The following is a 19234-nucleotide window of genomic DNA, read 5'->3' as shown; positions in this document are numbered from 1 at the left end:
CGTCCCCAAACAAACATACTAACAATACACAAATCACTTTAACTAACGTACTACTTGACTTTGTCCGAGAACAGGGATATGCACGCACACCGTCATCGTCGATCGAAAAAAACCACGAACACACACGAACATCCTCCTCCATCCACCCGTTCTCGGTTTTACTACTTGACTTGGAAAAATAAAACTAACGCCCCTTTTCTTGGAAAAAAGAAAAAAATCTAGAACCATGGCGTTGGATGGAGGTGTTGAGAAAAGTGGGCGAGAGGATAAGAACGTGTGACGCGTGATGTGATGGATGTGATGTGATGATGAGGATAACGCTGATGCTGATGCGTATTATGCGATGCGACAGGGAGTGAATAAGGGTGCTTTGAGTAGATGTCGAGGGGACCGAGAACGCGAGTCGGCTCAATATGACAGGATACGCGGGACGGATAACAGGATATACGAGTGCCAAATGCGACCTTTCCGAAACAAGTCTCGAGAACAGGCAAACCCGTATGGTTAGGAACGGAACGTAAGGAGAGGACAGGGTAATTCGGATCGGGTGAAGGAATGTGGTGAATAGATAGATTATTAATTTGATATGTTGCGATCGATGCAATAGCGCGAGTGACGATGACGGCAAACGCATGCGGACATAGTAAGGTTGACGAAGACCACGTCGCGGTGACGTTTCAAAGAACTTGACCGACACATCAACATCGCGAGGCGGAGAAACCTAATGAAGGAAAATTACACATAAGTCAGCAAGAAACGAATCGATGACGCAGAAACGCACAATAACACCTCTTCTCCACCTCCAGAAGAGGACTACTCCGAAAATAAGATACAACGGGGAGGTATTGTGTACCACGGTCAAAGAATTAGACCGCGAAAGTGAGGGGTAGGGCCATGGAAGTGGATGGATGAAGAGATAGAAAATGAATGCTCCGACTAATGCACAGATTTTGCTTCTAAGTAAACGGAAACACAAAAAAAAGGTTCGTGAAGACAATAGAGGACAGTTGAACGAGAGGTCGAGTAATGGGGGTAAACGGGGTTGGAAAAAGCTGCGTGCAAATTCACGACATTTAGATGCGTGGAGTTGACGCGAGCAGCACAGGAGGGTAGGATAGAATACATTGTCAGAATGGCGCAATCGAGGAAGGAGCACTAAGCACCAAAAAACCATTAAAAGGCTAACGCTTTTTAATCGGGGTTGAATATTTGGTTTGGAGTGAGAGAAAGGAGAAAAACGAGAAGGCAAGAAACCAAATAACAGAGGAACGTAAACGGAATGCTTGACAATGATGTACAACGCGCAGCCGGCGCCGATTGATACAGCAAAAACCGCGGAATACCACCGAATAAGATAAAGAAATAGAATATAAGAGGATGCCGTCAAGGGGAAAAAAGGAAAAGAAGGATGGCGGTTAAGGGAGGCCATGTCGGAGGTGTCTAAGATTGGGGGACCTGCGAGGCGGGGCACAAGGCGTACCGGCAAAAGAATGTTGACAGCGCGGTCGCACCTCGCACCATAAATATCGGTTCGAGTAGAATGGCTTCCCTTTGAACCCACCATCACTCATACACGGAACACCGATCGAAAGCAAGGTATAGCGAAATAGGCCGGTGATCGAGAGTCTTGTCTTTATGTCGTAGTTATATGTTATACTTGATGCGAAACGATGCGAGCCGAGGAAAGAGGATGGAGGGGCTTGGGTTGAAGAAAATGACAGCAATGCGAGAATGCGAGGTATTGCACATTGAGATATAAAGCTGAGAGAAAACGAGAAAAGAGGAAATGCGAGGCACTTGAAGTTGAGACTTGCGAGACTCGTGGCCCAAAATGGCGGGCCAGTTACGTGACGTCGTGAGTGCTGTTAATGTTGCAGATAATGGCCAAGAAACAAATCAAGTGCGAATATGCACCACCCACAAAGCGTTCACAGCGGTGGACCAATTGCCGGGGATGCGGAGAGTAAGCCGAGCGGGTGTCCTAAGCGAAAAGCCATAAATGCCGGTAATAATCAGATACCAAAGAAAGGTTGGAGGGGGGTCCAAATGGGATGCAAAATCGAGCGTCGAAAGCAATAAGTTAATCTTGAAAAGAATAATTGCATCGCGGTCGACGCGGAATGAAGCAAGAGAGTGGAAGTGAACCCTAAAAGGAAACCAAAAAGAAATGACGCAATAAGTACATTATGTCATCCGGGATTAATCGGAGACATACCCGATTGGCCGAGCGCTGACTCAGTCAGACTGAGCAACGAGAGCCTTCTTCATCTTCGCCAGCGAGAACGTTGGCGGGCGGAGCTGCTCCGGGCGCGGGCTGTTCTGGAACATCGGGCTCGCGAATTTATTGAATGTCGCAGCAGCATCAGGCTTTCTCAATGGCGTGCTTGTGGACCGCACAGAACCATCGTAGTGCATGCGATTGGAAGATGCATGTCCAAACAGTGCATTCATCTCCGATGCATTCAGCTCGTTGTCAGAACCAAACGACAAATCGAACATGCCGTCTGCGGGTACGCTCGGCGTACGCTTGTGGTAGGGACGAGATGGTGAGGGGACAGGCGATGGGAAATAATGCTTCGCCACGCCTGCTTTCATGCTGATGGGCGCAGTGCGCGGCCCACCCTCCTCACTATCCGAGTTGAACAGCGAATCCTGCTGCCATGTGGTAACTCCATTCCTACGACCGGCCGGCGATGGCGTGGTCGGACGCTCGAAAGCATCTTCGTCATCACCGTCGTCGTTATCGTCGCAGATCGGGAAGACATCTGCCCCATTGTTACGAAGCGAGGCTTGTGGGAAATGCGACAAAACGGGATCCGAACGTGAAATAGGCAAGTTGTTCACCTTTGGCTTGACGGGAACGGGAACGGGTTTAGCACGAGGCGGTTGGTTCTGGCTGGATTTCGCTGCCTTGGGATTCACCGACGGGGTCGAAACCGATGACGGGAAGGGAATGGAAGCGCGGTTGCGACGCTTGGCAAGGCGGCCAGAAGGAGCGCTCAAGACGGTCGTCTGCGCGGTAGAAGCTTGGGGCTTTGGCCCAGTAGCAATAACAGAAGTAGAATTAGGTGGAACAGCAACGGTCTCGTCAGAGGATGACTGCTCAGATTGGGGAATAGGTGAAGGGGACGGTTGGCGTGCACGTCCCCCATGTCCAGCACGGGGTTTTGATACGGGTCTGTATCGAGGAAAAGAATCCAGATTGAGTCGCTGCACTCTGTAGACAACTTTGCACACAAGAAATCTAATCACCTAGCCGACTTATCTTTCGACGAATTGTTCCTCCCGCGATGCCGCTCCGGCGAGGCCCCTTGCAGCTGTTGCGGGTGCTGCGGCTTGGACCTGGGCTGCCTCGGTGTTGGGTGGCGAGGCTGGCGAGTCGCAGAGGGCTTCGAGAGTGAGAGGAGGCCAGGAGTCTTGGTTGGCTGCACCTGGCCCTGGACAACTGCGGCTGGAGCGGACGGGTTGCGTCTATGGCTGGCGGAAGTGTTGAACTGCTTTGAATACGGCATTAGGGAGACTGAGGATGGATGCTGGGGTTGCTGGACGAGCAGCATGACGGTGGGGACGAGGGATGAGCGTTGCGAGGAGCGGGGGCAAGGGGACGAACGAGGTGATGGGAAGCAAAGACGAAAGAGGAGAGGACTCAGATTCCTCCTTCCTCTTATATTCATACTCCGCTCCATCACCAGGCCAGGCTGTCACGCCACCCCTCCCTAACCAAGCGTAGTTTGGCTGAGTCAGACACCGCCTGTCACGTCACATCGGTCCATTCATTTCCTTATTCCGTTTAGTGTTTGTTTGTCGCTTCCGCGTCTCCAGGCAAGACCTCTCCGCTCGACGACGCTTCTCCACGTCGTTCCACGTTTCGCACTCCCACACAACAATTCGTCTGCCCATTGTAGTCCTCCCAGTCAAATATTCTCTCATTTGGGATCGCTGTGGGCCCAGTGCCCTTCCCGTTGAGTGAGTGCAAAGTACAAATAAATTTGCGAAGCGGGTCGGCCGCGGACCATCAAGGGACGCAAACCAGGCCTGCTCGAGACCTTCCTTGTCCACACGGCCGGCCGTCATTCGAAGCTCCCCACTGCTCAGCATGCCAGCATCTCTTCGCCTTCGAACAAGCACATTTTCATTGTTCTCTCGCTTCTCTGATATTCCTGTTGACGACGCACACGAGACGCGTGTAGCCAGACTTTTTGACTTGCACAATTTCATCAATGATCAACGTTTAGCGAGTGTCCCGCCTTCATTACATGAGCATGAGCAAATCAGCCTCGTTGCTGGAACCTTTCATCAAGAAACATTCCCAAGGCTGGCCTAAACCTCGAGCTGTCTTAGCCGGCGGACTAGCATGGCCCTGCGTCACGCCAACAAACACTGATCGAATCCATGCAAAACGCATGGCAAACTAGTTTTTGGCGTCTTCCCGGATCCATGTCCAGACTCTCGCGGCGGCACGACCCCACAGCGGCATATATACAGTGACAGTACTACCGATCACTGGCGGTGCGCATGCGCACAGCACGTCTGCCTTCTGCCCTGTCAGTACGAGTCTCGCCTCCTCGGAATCGGTGTTGTCCTGCAATTAGTCTGACCCCCTTCTCTCTCTTTGCGACGAAACGAAACTGCATCTTGCACCGTAAACGTAATCTGGGAAATAGATTCGACGCAGATGTGCTCCGGACCTCTTGCGGACTAGCACTGCCCCCGAGTCATTCAGTTTTACCGTGACCGAAGTCCAGATCTATTGTGTCATCCATTCTTGTACCTTATCCAAATGAACCCGCGTTACAAGAAACAATTCTCAATATCAATAATATTCACCAATTCAGTTGACTGGGTATGAAGATGCAAAAGGAAGGCAAGGTCACACGCACTTCATTTCTAAGCTTAAGCTTCTCCTCTTCGTAACTCATTCCGCACGCGCCACTCCATATCCATATCGAATCCTCTTGCTTTTGGACCCGAGTTTGAATCGTTGCAAATTGAAACCCTGCTGTCTGCCTCTCTTTCTCACACTCCTGCGTGCCCCATGACTTCCGCGAGAATGCAGATCCTGAGATCCCAGAGTCTCCATAATCATATATTCATAATTTGGATCCTTATGTTGTCCTTATCTTATGATGCCTTGGTCTCCGTCAGATCTCCAGGCAGGCAGGGACGTCAAATCAAAACTCATGAAATCGAAGAAAATATATGGATAGGGGTTAAAAAAATAAAGGAAGAAAGGACCACATTGCAATCACGACCTCTGCCGAAGAATTTCAGAAGCCTCAAACGTCCTCAACCCTCTCCGTCATCCATTTTTACGAGCGAAGCAAAGGACTGAAGGGAGAAGTGATGAAGTGAGGGAAAGAGTTGGGTTGTGGAATCGCGGAGGCGATACGGCATCTCCTTGAGTGTCCCACCCAACCCAAGAGAGAGAGACAGGACAGGACGGATAGGGGTAGGTTTAAGTTTAGGCTATTTCGATAATACCCGGAAGCCGAAAGCGACCCGCGAGTTACCTTCTTCTCTCTCGTGCTGTTGTGATAATTTGAAGATGAAGATATATATATTGTGAGAGGGTGCGTGCTTGACACGAGGCTGACGTTGCTCTCTTCATTCTCTTCGTGTCTTTGTTTGCCTGGCTCGTGTTGCCGTGCACGTCGGATAGGCTTTTAGTGAGGTGATTTCAAGTTGGCGAGCGGGCGGATGTTGCGCGGATTGTGCACTGCGGGTATCTCTGGGTTCTTTAATTGCAGCTGTCTGTGTTATTATTATGTAGTGTGCGCAGTATCCGGATGGGGTGACGAAACGATAGTGTAGACCTGACAGACGCTATGACCTGTTGACCTGACCTGACTGACTGACGCTTTGCTGAAGTGGTGGATCGTCATACGAAGTCTAAAATCCTGGACTTTGCCTAAACGTATAATTACAATTGTTATTTTCGGAGTGTGCCGCCCCTTGACAATCACATTGACGATGACGGCTTTGCCTCGATACTGCTTGACACCAATAACGTCCGATCTAAACAATTACTTGCGTCAATCTTGTGTTGATGAAGTACACGAGGACAATCACTCGATTGACGCTTCCAGTGTAGCTGGGCCTATAGAAAGATCTTTGTCCCACATTCGGGATCACAATAAGTTTGGATAGAGGCTTCACTTCACAATTCACAATCACACCTATTACGCATTGTCAATCAACTTTAAGCTGTTCATAATTTCCAGCCGCTTTTATCTCCTATCCTATTTTGTCCTACTTCTATACGTGTATACAGCGCTTATACCTAGAGACCATTAATCATGAGTCTACAACAACCCAATCAAGGACGTACATAGGCAACTGTTGTTGGTTGCCCTTAACACTCTTACTTCTCCATAGTATCACCCTTACTACCAGCACACATAATCTAGGCCTACCAATAAGGTTATCCTGACAGGAACATCCAACTCTACTTTAATCTTATATACACCTTTAACATGCATCACCAAAACGTGCAGAGTCTGACAAGGCAATATATTTACATGTAGACTTTATAAGCGAATATAAGGATCCACAATATGTAAAAAATATATGTCTTAGCAGTAAATTCCAATACATTTTCGTGTTCGATTTGGTGATGTGTACAGCAGAATTAATATACTTTTAAATCTAAAAATTATTCTTAACAGAAGCAGACAAAATACTTTACTACTCTTTCAGTATATACAATAATAATGCTACATTTTGCTTTGACAAAAATAGAGAAAAGAAAGGTTACTCATTTATCTCAAATAATTGCCTCTGAATAACCCACTCTTCTCTCGTTTTGTAATTTCATCCGGTTACGTTGTATGATTTCATCCACCGTTGTGTAAGCAACTTGATTTGATTTCCTTATTGAGTATGCGCATGGCCATCACGTGCCTGAAACGCGTCGCGAATGACTCGCGATTTCGAACTTTCTTCCGTCTCCATGATCATTTACGTCTTCATGCTACTCATCAACTGAAATGGGCATAGATCTTGAATAGAATGTCTCGTACTCAGACGAAGAATAACGTCTCTGCACGGAATAATAACGCTCAAAATGCCACAACTTCAACCGTCCTCCTGACTCCTCAAAAACGTAAACGTCTCAGCCCTGAATCGAGCCTTACATCATGCACGGAACGTTCGCCGTCATCCAAAAAGGCTCAGGCGAAGCATGATATTATCCTTGAGTGTCGACGCAAGACGTCACATTCGTTGACGGAACTATATAAATGGACATTTACGCAAGCTGCGGTAGCCCCTGTACGCGTGAAGCATGTGTTCGAGATGGATCATGAGGGGAACGACAGTAGGTTCTTATTTCTTCTTCTTGTGCTTAAATCTGACTAAGGGGAGTATTTAGACGAGGAGTTCTATTGGATGGGCCGCGTGCCTTGTCGAACTGTGAAGATTGTGGGTATGGTTGTAGGGGTTGATGAATTTGATGATATGTTACGATTTAAGGGTATGTCCGTGCCTTCTAATTTCTGGAATTCTGCTCTGATAATGTTATAGTGGATGATGGTACATCTGTCATCGATTGCGACTTGAAGCAACCGAAACCAGCGAAACCACCGTCAACGCCGGAATCCCGGCGTTCGAAACCATCGTCGAAATATGAACGACCGAAGGATATAAAGCCACCATCGAAGAAGCATACTAAACAACCCGCTCCGTTGAAAATACCGAAAGTAACTGTTGGCGCTATTGTTACTGTTCAAGGACGTATATTCCATGGACGAGGCTCGAGGTATTTGCGGCTAGAGCCTGGTGGCTTCTGTACGTGGAACTTCAGCTTCAACTCCAATATAGGGAACAGATTTTACTGATATAACTTTTTTTAAAGCTATTTGTAAGTCTGCGAACGACGAACCTCGACACTGGTTGGAAGTCCTTAAACTATGCCACGAACATTATTACCTTCCCGATCCTTTTGTCATACCGAAGTTAGAACCACAACTTGACGCTAATCCTGTTGCCTCCTCATCGAAGGATCCCGTGGCCCAGTCTTCTCCTGCGTCGGTATCCTCGCCCGTAGGGACTGAATCCAGTCGATCGTCTACTTCGGTAAGTTGTCTACTATTGCCTTGTTGATTGTGATATGCTAAGAGGATGTTTAGTCTCCTCAACGGCCCCGTTTGCGGCATCCTTCGCGACTACGCTCACGAGACCTTACAGATGTTACGTTCCGTATCTATGTTAAGCATTATATGGACTTTGCACCCCCTTGCCGCCCTTCGCGAGTGTCGTCCTCCGACGAGGACGAAGACGATCCGATTCATTTCAATGACCCGTGCGCGACACCAACTCCGAAGAGTCGACACCGGCGTTGTCATTCTCCACTTTTAACTCCCAAACCCAGAAAAATCCTTCAGACAACTAATCAGGCGGAAGATGAAGAAACTCAATATGGTTTCACGCTAGGCTACCTCCGCCGTGTTCCTGTTCTGGCTGAGATGGCATTGGCAGTTGTGTGGGCTGAAGGAAAACGTCGTGAGAGAGAGAAGAGGAAACGCGAGAAGGAGAAAGGCCTGGATTGCCGGCAAACGCAAGCAAGTAATTCGTCTAATACTTCATCTCGGTTCAAGTCGAATGGTGCCTCGGATCCGGAGCAAGTTGCGAGAAACATGAAACGATTATTTCAGAAGACGATACGAGAACTTCACAAGGCTGGGAATATTGTTATTTGGAATGGACCCGCTCGGCCTATTGAGCATGCATCTGACGCAGATGGAGATGATTCTGGATTATGGAAAAATAGTAATGGGTCTATGCCTCTACCATCCACCGCGAGCACCGTAAGCAGCGTCACATCTAGCGGCCCTAGTCAAGAAGAGCAGTTTGCTGGATACCTATCAGATCCTGATGACCAGGAAGAATCTTATCTACCCATCACACCGCGAACACTATCGCCTATCGTCATGCGTGCACTACGTACCCTCACTGGAATCGACAAAACCGCTCGCACATCGTCGCGTAAACAAAGACCACCAACTGCAGACGAGTTGGCCTCGTATTTGCAAAGGTCGGATGCGCAGTGGACGAATCTTGGTAGTTGGGACGTGCAAGATGCTTTGGAGAGGCTACTGAATGAGGATCGTGTATTCAAGGCGGGAGGAGGTCGATGGGCTGTTTGCAGCTGATGCGTGTATAGTTGACGGTACGCTGGATATGAGGTCATCTGGAACGTATTCGATATATTTTTATTACGAGCTCCAACGACCACCCTCGTGGAAGGCTGACGATCACTGGCAGCTTTAGTATGACACTCAGATTCCTTGCAGGAGACACGCGTGTCGAGGAGACTGTCTAACCAAGATCATTGTTGATTCTTGTTGATTTGATCAAAGTGGGCTTTGCTCTTGGCGACAGAGAGGCGCGTACCTGCGTTGATCACCGTTACGTGGAGTTTAGAAATTTAAACTCCGGTCCGCTGATACGGCGAGAATGAAATTACATAATGTCGAACGACTCACAGAAAGTCGTACTTTTTTCTCTTCTTCTCTTTCGCAGGTTCATAAGGATCCGCCACTAGCACTTTCCCTCGTCCTCCCCCCTTCTCCCCTCCCTCTCCCATTCTATCATCTCTTGGATATCATTTAGAATGTGAGTGCTGCATTTGGTTTGTTCCTTCGATGATGCATATCTTTTCTGCATAATGCTCGACGTGCATTTGCACCATGGGATATTTCCTTCGGGAACCATTCAAGTCCCTGACTTCTTGCCAACTTATTTCGATTTGTTCGTGAACAGAAATACTCATTGTCGAACATTGTTTTAGATTAACCTACCATGCCAAGCAAGGTTCTCGCTGATGGCCGCGTCGAGAAGCGCGTCGAAAACTATACTGCCTTCTGGCAAAAGGACATGTCCAAGGAGGCTGGTGTGGACAAGGAAAACCGTCTAGAATCCTATGCCGATGTCGTTAACGGTTATTACGATGGTGCAACAGACTTGTACGAATACGGCTGGTCACAGTCTTTCCACTTCTCGCGGTTCTACAAGGGCGAAGCCTTCGCTGCGTCACTTGCCCGACACGAGCATTACCTTTCTGCGCAAATGGGTTTGAAGCCCGGGATGCGTGTATTGGACGTAGGGTGTGGTGTTGGTGGGCCAGCGAGGGAGATTGCGCGTTTTTCGGACGTACACATCGTCGGGATAAATAACAATGAGTTCCAGGTCCAACGTGCAAGGAAGTACACTGCTCGTGCAGGTCTCTCAGATCAAGTCACGTTTCAGAAGGGCGACTTCATGAAGCTTGCGGAGCAGTTTGGGGAGAATAGCTTCGATGCTGTGTATGCGATTGAGGCTACTGTGCACGCACCGTCGTGGGAAGGTGTCTATAGCGAGATTAAGCGCGTTCTTAAGCCTGGAGGAGTGTTTGGTGTATACGAGTGGTGTATGACGGACCGGTGGAATCCTGAAATCCCCGAACACAAGAAACTCGCACATCAGATCGAGATAGGGAACGGTATCCCGGAGATGCGTCCACTCTCACAAGCGCGCGCTGCACTCCAAAACGTTGGATTCGTCATCGAGCACGAAGAGGACCTTGCAGAGCGTCCTGACGCCGTACCCTGGTATTATCCTCTTGAAGGCGATATTCGCAAAGCCCAGACGTTCTGGGATTATATTACCGTTTGGCGAATGAGCTGGAGTGGACAACTTGTTTCACATAATGTTATTCGAATGTTGGAGATTTTGGGTGTTATGCCGAAGGGGACGTTTGATGTTAGTGAGACTTTGAAGGTTGCCGCTGAGGCGCTCGTTAAGGGTGGTCAGACCAAGGTATGCCGTTTCCTTCCTTCTCGCTCGTAATGTCAATTGAGCTGACGTACGTGATGGCAGCTCTTTACCCCGATGTACCTCGTCATCAGCAGAAAACCGACGGAAGAATAAATGCAACAAAATTACGTTCACATCCATTCATTCTCTCAATCTATCTACCTATCTGCTAGGATTATCTTTCTTTGATTTTTCATCTTCCATTTCGCTTGCTGCTTGCATTATCTCTTAAATCTTTAGTATACCTTGCAACTTGCTTTGCTTTTTTGTACTTACGGAACTAATTCTTGGTTTTATGGAAAATCTTAGATTGCATTGCTATGCTGTGTTATGTCATGGCTATCACTCATGCTCTTTTTCAGTTTGAGAGGACGAAGACCACGCGAGACAACGGTTTTAAATTTGCAAAGAGTGAAACACCATCACGTGCATCAGCAGTCTTTTCTGTGTCTTTTCGCTTTCTAAGTAATTGACCGAGGTCCAGTTACAATGATCAAAATCAAAGATCACGGATTCGAAATACTCACGTCGTTTGTCGAGTACACATTGCATCAACCATGCATCTCATTGACCTTCCAAAGGACGTCCTTCTCAAAGTCTTATCCCTTTCAGACTGGCAGGATATTCTTATGCTTGAGCAAGTGAGGCTCCTTTTTGCATGCAGAAAAGTTTTTAGCTCACGATCACTTCTTTTCGTCCGTCTGACAGACTTGCTGTGCCTTGAAGGAGATTGTCGCTTCAAAAACTTTGTGGATATTGCTCCTTGGAAAACTGGCTAGACAAAGTTGTACTCCCGGGCTGCCAAAGTACATCGACATTCGACAACTTGATTACCTGGAGATCCGATCCTTGGTTGTAAGGACTCTTCGATGGATAAAGATATGCAAAGGTGCTGGTGAAGGACATATCCCCGATTCTATTGGAAATAAGCAGATCGTTCATATCGGGGCTCCCGTCGATGCTGCCGATGTGCTGGACATGCGAGAACCTACATCCTTCAGGCTGGCACTACAAGGAAAATTGCTATTCATAGGCTATCAGAAGCAACTACGGGTATATAATGTCCAGAAGGATACGTGCGTCTGGACTCGTATGTCACTCAGCAGTGGAAGCAATTCCAATTTTATTGGATTTGCATTGGAGGAGATGTCGGATTCTTCAATTATGATCTTTGTTGTTTCTTTTGATTCAAAGTCTAATGTAATGTAAGTTTACCTTTTAATGTTAGAGACACTATTTTAATCATTCATCATGTATTGACCAGGTCATTTGAACTGTTCTGCTTAGAGCTAGATGAAGAAAATGGTACTGCTATTGAGCATCCAGTTGCTCGCAATTCATCACAAAGAGGATCAGATGAAAATCTTCGGGTCTCTACACTCTGCTTAGATGGTGAATTTGCTGCCCTTATTGTGAATAACTCTCAGACACGGTCGGCAATAGTGTGGAACTGGAAAATGGAAGAGCAGATCGATGTCATCTTTGTACGTGTTGCGAACGAAATCCATCTGTGTCTCCACTTTGACCAAGCTTTATCAGGAAGACATGGTCTCAGTAAATGACATTCAGATCATGCATGATCATCTATTTTTTGCATTGTATTCAATTGCTGGTGGTTGGAAGCTGGAGGTGCTCTCCCTTCGGAAAATCTTGGGCCACATACCTGTCGTTCACTTCTCAGAAGTCGACCGCTTTTCTCAAGACCTCTCTGATGCACTCCACGATCCCTCCAGGGGTGTTTTCCTAACAAGCGGCTCGAACATCACGTTGCACAATTTATCGCAATATGCCACTGCCGACACGGTAAAGGTAGCAATCATTGCTACAGCAGTATCTGAGTCTAGCCAGCTAGGTGCCTACGTTGCATGCCATTATGAGGTCGCGATACAGACTACCGAGGCATGCAATCCCATAGTTGGTTCTATACGATGTACCCAGCACTTGCAGCATTTCTTGCGACACCCAGATGAATGTTTGGCTGAGACGCTAGCGGTCTCAAGATCAAACGGATGTATAATCGATATACTACTGGGCATCCTACTTTCGAGAAATAGGGACAGATCCAAGACAATCCACATCTATGGATTTGACGAACTAGGCAAGTTCTACCGTACAATGTATCGGGGTGGTGCGAGAACATATAGTTTACTCGTAGAACTGAGTTGTTTCTCGATTGTTAATTTTGTGCGCGATGGATCAACGCATGTTGTAATCCATCAACTTGTTTGACATTGCTAATATTATTAATAAAAATTCCTCTCGAATCAACTGGTTGTAGAGCTATATTTGAAATCAACATCTACTCTGCCTTGGATAGTACTTGTACTCTGATGTTATAATACACTACAGTGACCAGAGCGAGATCTTCCCCTTCCCTTACCAGACTGTAATACTACGAGATCAACCCAGTCCAGTCGTCTTCAATTTCCATATCAAAGCCGTGCGATAAAAGCACCATAGATGGTCCAAATAACCTTAAAGTGTGTCTCATGCAAGCCAGCAATATGAATTGTTGAAATCTAGCTACTAGGACAGTACTTTCACAGCAGGAGGATAGGTTTCTCTGAAGAGTGAAAGTGAATCACGATTACGTGCATAGGCTCGTTCCCCACAATGCACCCACACGAGCCACATCTCAGTACTGCGGGTGCAGAGCATACGGATGTAGATCTGGGCTGCTTTTCGTTTGTGAACGTGCTGCGCGAAGGACCAGTGTGCGATGCAATTCACTAACTTGATTGATAATGCTGTTGTTAATATAATTTCTTTAAGGTCGCCTGATTAAATGCCTGGATTTTGGAATCAATGTCTGTCTCATATTGGTGGGTACCTAGCTCTTATGTTATTATATAGAATAGAGACAGGGGCTAACAAGGCCTCTATCCGACGGTAGCGCTATCACTCGAATCCTGTCCACTCTTCTTCCACTTCCGATTTCTTGGGTCTCTGCTTATTATCCGCCGAACTTTTTGTATTGACCAAGTCGTCTCTCGCCTCCGCCCTCCTGTATCCCAACATCTCATCGTCTCCTGTTCAATATCAGCTGCGTGCTAAACACAGTCAGAACCAGAAAACAGACGGACCTTTCGAGTTGAGTAGCTCGGACACGACGCTGCGCGCACCGGACGTGATGTACTTCTTCATTACGCCCTTTGCGACTAGCGGTTGGGAAAGCATGTGTTTGAGCTCCGCTTTAAGTGCTTGTGTTTCTTGTTTGACTTTTGAATCTTTTCGCTTTTTTGATGGAGCATCTCCATCTGATAGTCTGGAAAACAATATATTAGAGTTCCTGTGGAGCAATACTAAGATTGATGACAGCGTACTTGTCATCCATGTCAGAATCGAGCTCGATTTCCATAGCTTCTGCTGTTTCCTTCATCCAATTCCTTTCGTGCTTCTCTTTCTTGACGCGATGTGCCGCTGCGTCAATGCGTTTTGCAAGTTGTACGCGACCCTTGAGCTTATCCAGGAGGTCAAGCTCGATTGGCATATCGGGGATTTCGTTCTCGCCCACTATTTATTGGTTCAGTCAGCAACTTAATCGTTTTACTGAATCAGGAGAGTACGAAGCTGACCTCGATTCAAACTGGTATGTAACGCGCGAAGGATGCGTCTCTCATCTGGCGCGCACATGATAAGGCTGAAACCATGACGCGAAGCGCGCGCCGTTCGACCGTTGCGATGGATGTAAACGTCTGCGGATCGTGGAATTTGGTAATGAATGACATGATCTACACTCGGGATGTCGAGCCCGCGAGCAGCTACATCGGTAGCCAGGAGAATTGAATTAGCTGTCGATTTAAAGCGGTCGAGATTCTTTAAGCGTTGGCGCTGTTGTAGTTGTGAATGAAGTGGGAAAGCGTGAAGTTGTAGGAGTTCGCATAATGGTAGAAGGCGTCGGATACCGTCGATTGAGGAGAGGAAAACTAGAGAGCGTCCTGGATATCGTAGAAGGAAGTAGTATAGATATACGTCCTAGTAGACTTTTATTAGATATTCTCAGCAATCTGGGACGAGAAGCGATACCCACTTTATCTGCGCTCAGACATTCGACTTGACTCTCTTTGAGTGTAGATACGATCCCACCCTCAGGGCTCAAATCGATCACTTCCGGCTCCGGATCTCTGAAGTCAAGTCTCGAAAGTAGCTCGTCCAACGTCGACACAGGCTTGTCGGTTGTTCCCTTCTTCGTTACCTTGTTGGATATGCGCTTCCATTTCTTTAAATTCTGTTGAAGGTCACGACTCAACGTCGCAGAGAATATGAAGGTCTGCATCGGAGTTTCCTCATTGCTTTCATCGTTTTTGCCTCGCGTCTCGGTCTCTCCAAACATGAACGCTTCGTCCGTTTCAGTTGATTTCGATTGACGTGTTGTGAGTCGGATAATATTGTCCAGTTCGGCAAAGTGGCCAGTCTCAATCATCCGATCCGCCTCGTCCAGGACGAGGAATCGGAGAGTTCGAAGTTGCTCGGAAAGAGAGTTGTCCTCTTCGATGAGGTCCCACAAACGGCCTGGGGTAGCGACCAATATGTCCACTCCACGTTCTATTATACGAATCTGTTTTTGTATCGCCATCCCACCAACGACGGTACCAATGCTCACACGTGGAGCACCTGTCCGTCGCTCTGCATCTTCAACAACACAAGCTTTTAGATGTTCGGTGACTTGCAACGCTAATTCACGTGTTGGTGCGAGTACAAGAGCTTGAAGAGGTCGTTTCCCTTTTGGACGTCCCATTTGGAGGAGGTGATTTAAGATAGGCAACCCGTAAGCAAGTGTTTTACCTGAGCCCTAAGGAATGTTCAGAAACGCATAGCATATGCATTAGAAATGAATGTACTCACGGTCTGTGCTACACCAACGACGTCCTTTCCCTTCAAAGCTACGGGAATTGCACTTCGCTGTATAGGGGTTGGCGTTGCAAATTTCTGGCTGTGCAAGGCGGAGAGGAGACGGGCATGTAATGAGAAGTCCGACCATTCAGGAAGTAGTGATACTATAAAATAAGATGAATAAAGGACCTAATATCATAGGTTAAGAAACAGCCCACGGTCGAATACATCCTCTTCTACCACAGGGTCTCCATTAGTCCGTTCATCGTCGTCTTCATGTGACACACTTCCTCGCTCGTGCTCTTGATCTTCCAAGACCTACGCAGGTCAATCACATTGTCAGCATTGAACAACGCAAACGCGTTCGACATATCACGGAATACATGTACACACCTTAAACCTTGCCACCCTACCGTTCTTGGTCTCCTCATACACAACCTCAACGTCTTCAACTTCCTCCAACTCCAAGATGCCGTCGTCTCCCTCAAAGCCCAACGCGCTAGGACGCGAGACTTTTTTCCATGGTAGGTCTTCTATTGAATTTACATCCCTCCTTAGTCTTTTCCTTGAGCCCAGAGCACTTGATGATGGTTTCTTGCGCTTCAGAGCGCGTTTGGAGACAAGAAGGGACATAGGTCGCTGATGAACTGAAGAAATCTGCTTCACGTTTGAACTTTGATTCTTTGAAGTGGAATAGAAATTGTACTTTTTGCTTACCTAACCTATGATCAGCGTATACATATTTGGTCTATGCTTATTATAGTAATTTCCCTTTGCAGGTATGTCATATCGTAATAAGGTTCACGACGGACTGTTGTCTCATTCTTCTGTCCCAAAGGGTTCCGATGTTCAGAATAGTTTTATATATTCCCTTCATAGACTCAATTGTCGCCTTCCACAAGACCTGACCTGTCATCGATATGACGTTGTGACCATAGAAACGTGAGAGAAATATCTGTAATATCCTGCACGCCCCTCTGACCATTCATTGACGAATTTCATTGTGCACAGACTACCTGCTTTTCTATCTAAAAGCCTTGCACTGCAAGAGAAGGCACAGTAAAACTCTGGTGGAGTGCAAAAGGAGTGAGGCACTGCAAATCAAGGACTACCCGGCTGAGCAATCAAAGTTGTGATATCCGCGCCGCCCTTCATCAGGCGGCAGGGTCGCTTGTTCATCACAAATGATTATTGGGCGGTGCGGTCTAATTTACCCCGGCCTTTTTATGTGTCGACGATGTGTATTACGGCACCCCTCTTGGTGCCTGCTCCCACTGAACACCTTCTAAAGCAGCAGCGTCAAGCTGCAAGTGCTATCAAAAGATCACCACCGCCTGTAGGCAGGGCTCTATTTGTGGTTCTCCTTTCGTGCAAAAACAATGAGTTCATCTGCAAACGCAGCTTTTCTATGGGGCTGGAAAGACGCGGTATGTTCCTCGGTCTCCTTTTGCTTCACGCGTCTGACATTCGATGTGGTTCCGTTCATTTCTAGTCCGTTTCGACATCATTAGCACAATGCGGGGACTATGGAATTTCCGTTGTTGCAGCGAATAGTAACTCGACGAGTTTCGGCGTTCCACCTTACTACATGTTTGCGTGGAAGGTGAATGGTGTCCCGACAGTCTCACCCTTGGGTTCGGACTTGTCAAGCTTGTCATGGAAGGTTAATCACGCAAGTGGTGCGCAAATTGAATAATTATTCCTGCCCAAATTTCTCCTAACGAGTCCTTCAGGCTCTTCCCTTGTTCTCGCAGTCGCCGACAGCACTGGCATGACGGGTGGTGTAGACCCATTTGTGTATAGTGTAACAGGTTAGTCTCCTTTGTTCTCATCGGCTCGCCGTCTCTCACAAGTACAACGTTAGATAATGGCTCTGGTTCTAGCTGTTTACCTCCTACGCCATCCACGACTATCACTATATCTCCAAATGTATCCACGTCGGATTCCGTGGACACATGTGAACCTCTAGGTCTAAGCATGACAGGAGGTAAAAAGCCGTACACCGTTTCCATTGCAGGAATGAATACTGTACTGGTTTCGAATGTGACGCTCAATGATGGCGATGACGTTCTGACGTGGCCTAATCGAGTCAATCCAAATAATCAGTTCATTGGTATGCCACCTGGCATGTGCATTTATTCGAATTAATCTGATAATATTTGTTTAGTCTCTGTATCTGATGCAAACGGGGTGTGGGGATCTAGTACGGGTCTCTTCAAGAGTAGCGGTGCAAATATTACCGACGCAACTGAGTGCCCAGTAAAACTATCCTCCGGCACCTCTTCCAATCTGAATCAGCATACACCTTCGACATCCGACTCAAACTCATCCGACGGGAAACACAAAAGCTCGTTATTCTGGATCATCATAATTGTCGCCGTCGTCGTCGGCTTAGCTCTTCTCGCTGGCGTCCTTCTCTTCTTACGCCGCCGTCGTAATCGTCTCCTAAGTAAAACTGGCAGACCAGAACCCGCAATCCTCCCTGATGCGTGGGTAGGCCCGAACACAGCATCAACTGGTAGGAAGTCATACTCGCGATTAGCCTCTGATAATTCTGGAGATATGGAAATGGCGCCAAAACGACCTATTATACAACACGAGGACGCTGCTGATATACGAGAGCTACCGCCTCCATACCTCGATCGGAGTTCATTCATGGCATCCTCGAGCAGTCTTGCATAGCAGTACAGGTTTTAGTTTTGGTTTGATTGGATCATTTCTCCTGGGCTTGAACAATCACAGACGTTATTATATATTATTTATGCCTTTCCGCATTGGAGATCTGTCCGTTTCACATAAACCGTAATGATCACGAGCTTTCTTATTAGTTATCATATTTAAAGACAGAATAATTAATGTATTTAGTTCAGGTACAATGTATAGATACCACTCTTGATAGACAGTCGACATGCGTATATTCACTATCAAGTATGTACGAGAACGTACTGATGCATCGCTATTGGTACTTCTCAAACCAGCGAAGTACATCCAAATCCCCAACTCTGATATATGTGTCGCTTTCATTGTCATTATCTGTATCCTGAATCTGCAATCTCTGATCTAGATGATTGAAGCTCCTGTAGATTGCTCGATAACAGACAACCTTCGCGAGAACTTTAATCAGTAAGAAACTAGCTAGAGTAATAAATACTCTACCTGTTCTATTGAGAGCCTCCGTGGTGTGATTTCCACCTGAGGGACATACTGTAAGGGGCCTAATTAGAGGGTGTACAAGACCCTTGTAGTCCCTCTAATTAGGTACCTTTTGAGCTTTTCTCCCTAACTGTACTTAATACTAGACTTAAATAGTAAAAAAAATTCTAAGTCAAAATAAAATAAAATAAAATAAGTATGCTGAGTGCCCTATATGGCAACTGTGCCCTCCCCACCTGCCACACCTTGAGCTCACTGTCTCATACAGTGAGCACACACTTTCCTCTGTATCTTACTCAATTCTTAACCAAATTTCTTCATTATTCCTTTAAAATTAATGTAAATTTAGTTGGAACTCATTCATAACACAAATACAATGTTAAATGTATCAATTACTTGTGTATTTGTGTACTATTTGATAATAAAAAATACAACAGTTTCCTCTGACTAAGATTTA

General features: G+C 46.8%; 6 protein-coding genes across 6 annotated transcripts; 4 read left to right on the top strand and 2 right to left on the bottom strand.

Annotated features, from left to right (window-relative positions):
* Positions 1–241: 241 nt before the first annotated feature.
* FOMMEDRAFT_23817 (uncharacterized protein) lies at positions 242–3746 on the bottom strand. The gene is made up of 4 exons (XM_007271357.1): positions 3253–3746; positions 2216–3178; positions 782–2146; positions 242–721 (listed from the first exon to the last, which is right to left on the bottom strand). The coding sequence occupies exons 1-2, from the start codon at positions 3555–3557 to the stop codon at positions 2236–2238; spliced, it is 1248 nt and encodes a 415-aa protein (XP_007271419.1). The 5' UTR covers positions 3558–3746; the 3' UTR covers positions 242–721; positions 782–2146; positions 2216–2235.
* A 3262-nt stretch (positions 3747–7008) lies between these two features.
* FOMMEDRAFT_97039 (uncharacterized protein) lies at positions 7009–9149 on the top strand (the record flags this gene model as incomplete). The annotated part of the gene is made up of 6 exons (XM_007271392.1): positions 7009–7315; positions 7370–7471; positions 7522–7602; positions 7699–7776; positions 7853–8073; positions 8127–9149. The coding sequence occupies 6 exons, from the start codon at positions 7009–7011 to the stop codon at positions 9147–9149; spliced, it is 1812 nt and encodes a 603-aa protein (XP_007271454.1).
* On the top strand, positions 9053–11126 carry FOMMEDRAFT_23815 (delta-sterol C-methyltransferase). The gene is made up of 3 exons (XM_007271356.1): positions 9053–9612; positions 9788–10794; positions 10855–11126. Exons 2-3 carry the CDS (start codon positions 9799–9801, stop codon positions 10903–10905), a joined length of 1047 nt encoding a protein of 348 aa, XP_007271418.1. The 5' UTR covers positions 9053–9612; positions 9788–9798; the 3' UTR covers positions 10906–11126.
* Positions 11127–11348: 222 nt separating this feature from the next.
* Positions 11349–13524, top strand: FOMMEDRAFT_162008 (uncharacterized protein; the record flags this gene model as incomplete). Its single annotated transcript, XM_007271454.1, has 5 exons — positions 11349–11432; positions 11500–11996; positions 12056–12275; positions 12331–12919; positions 13391–13524. The coding sequence occupies 5 exons, from the start codon at positions 11349–11351 to the stop codon at positions 13522–13524; spliced, it is 1524 nt and encodes a 507-aa protein (XP_007271516.1).
* Positions 13525–13656: 132 nt separating this feature from the next.
* On the bottom strand, positions 13657–16257 carry FOMMEDRAFT_114450 (DEAD-domain-containing protein; the record flags this gene model as incomplete). The annotated part of the gene is made up of 8 exons (XM_007271453.1): positions 13657–13820; positions 13875–14056; positions 14115–14304; positions 14367–14766; positions 14822–15583; positions 15637–15788; positions 15843–15942; positions 16018–16257. 8 exons carry the CDS (start codon positions 16255–16257, stop codon positions 13690–13692), a joined length of 2157 nt encoding a protein of 718 aa, XP_007271515.1. The 3' UTR covers positions 13657–13689.
* A 940-nt stretch (positions 16258–17197) lies between these two features.
* FOMMEDRAFT_97153 (uncharacterized protein) lies at positions 17198–17772 on the top strand (the record flags this gene model as incomplete). The annotated part of the gene is made up of 2 exons (XM_007271399.1): positions 17198–17303; positions 17489–17772. Coding segments are annotated over 2 exons (390 nt in total), but the record flags the coding sequence as incomplete, so codon positions are not given.
* Between the last annotated feature and the right edge of the window lie 1462 nt (positions 17773–19234).

The sequence above is a fragment of the Fomitiporia mediterranea genome (genome assembly GCF_000271605.1).
Source record: "Fomitiporia mediterranea MF3/22 unplaced genomic scaffold FOMMEscaffold_17, whole genome shotgun sequence".
Classification (NCBI taxonomy): Eukaryota; Fungi; Basidiomycota; class Agaricomycetes; order Hymenochaetales; family Hymenochaetaceae; genus Fomitiporia; species Fomitiporia mediterranea.
The sequence above is the reverse complement of the archived record's forward strand: the minus strand, read 5'-3'. Positions and strand labels throughout refer to the sequence as shown.